Source organism: Sphaeroforma arctica, assembly GCF_001186125.1.
Source record: "Sphaeroforma arctica JP610 unplaced genomic scaffold supercont1.15211, whole genome shotgun sequence".
Taxonomy (NCBI): domain Eukaryota; class Ichthyosporea; order Ichthyophonida; genus Sphaeroforma; species Sphaeroforma arctica.
In genome coordinates this window covers 1-526 of record NW_014025347.1, presented here as the reverse complement: position 1 = coordinate 526, position 526 = coordinate 1, and the positions used below count along the sequence as shown (strand labels likewise).

At 36.7% G+C, this 526-nt stretch overlaps 1 protein-coding gene across 1 annotated transcript; it reads right to left on the bottom strand.

Annotated features, from left to right (window-relative positions):
• Positions 1 to 83: 83 nt before the first annotated feature.
• On the bottom strand, positions 84 to 267 carry SARC_18280 (hypothetical protein; the record flags this gene model as incomplete). Its single annotated transcript, XM_014287639.1, has 1 exon — positions 84 to 267. A coding segment is annotated over one exon (184 nt), but the record flags the coding sequence as incomplete, so codon positions are not given.
• Positions 268 to 526: the final 259 nt, after the last annotated feature.

The window sequence follows — 526 nt, the reverse complement described above, 5'->3', positions numbered from 1 at the left end:
TGTGTGTGTGTGTGTGTGTGTGTGTGTGTGTGTGTGTGTATGAATGTATGACTACCATGCATTAACATCCATTCAATTCCTACCACTAGACTGGTCAATAGCCTGGAGTATGGCATCGCAGTCTTCAGTGTCCACATTCAGATTGCTGAGGTTGCGCTCGTCCGAGATACGGCGCACTGTTCGTAGCGACGACTTCTTTGAACTCACTCGGTTTAATTCCGAAAAGATTCTATCTTGTGATACGTTATCATCCTGTAATGCACCCATGTACAAGTGAACAGATAAGTACTCGTCTGTTACAGTCCAACAAACATAGTCAAGTACGTTAACTGCATGTATAGTACTGATAGGTACATAAGTGACCGCCAATGGGTAGATAGAGAATCGTTTGATTCGACATAGTCTATGTTATATATATATATATATATATATATATATATATATATATATATATATATATATATATATATATATATATATATATATATATATGTGTGTGTGTGTGTGTGTGTGTGTGTGTGTGTGT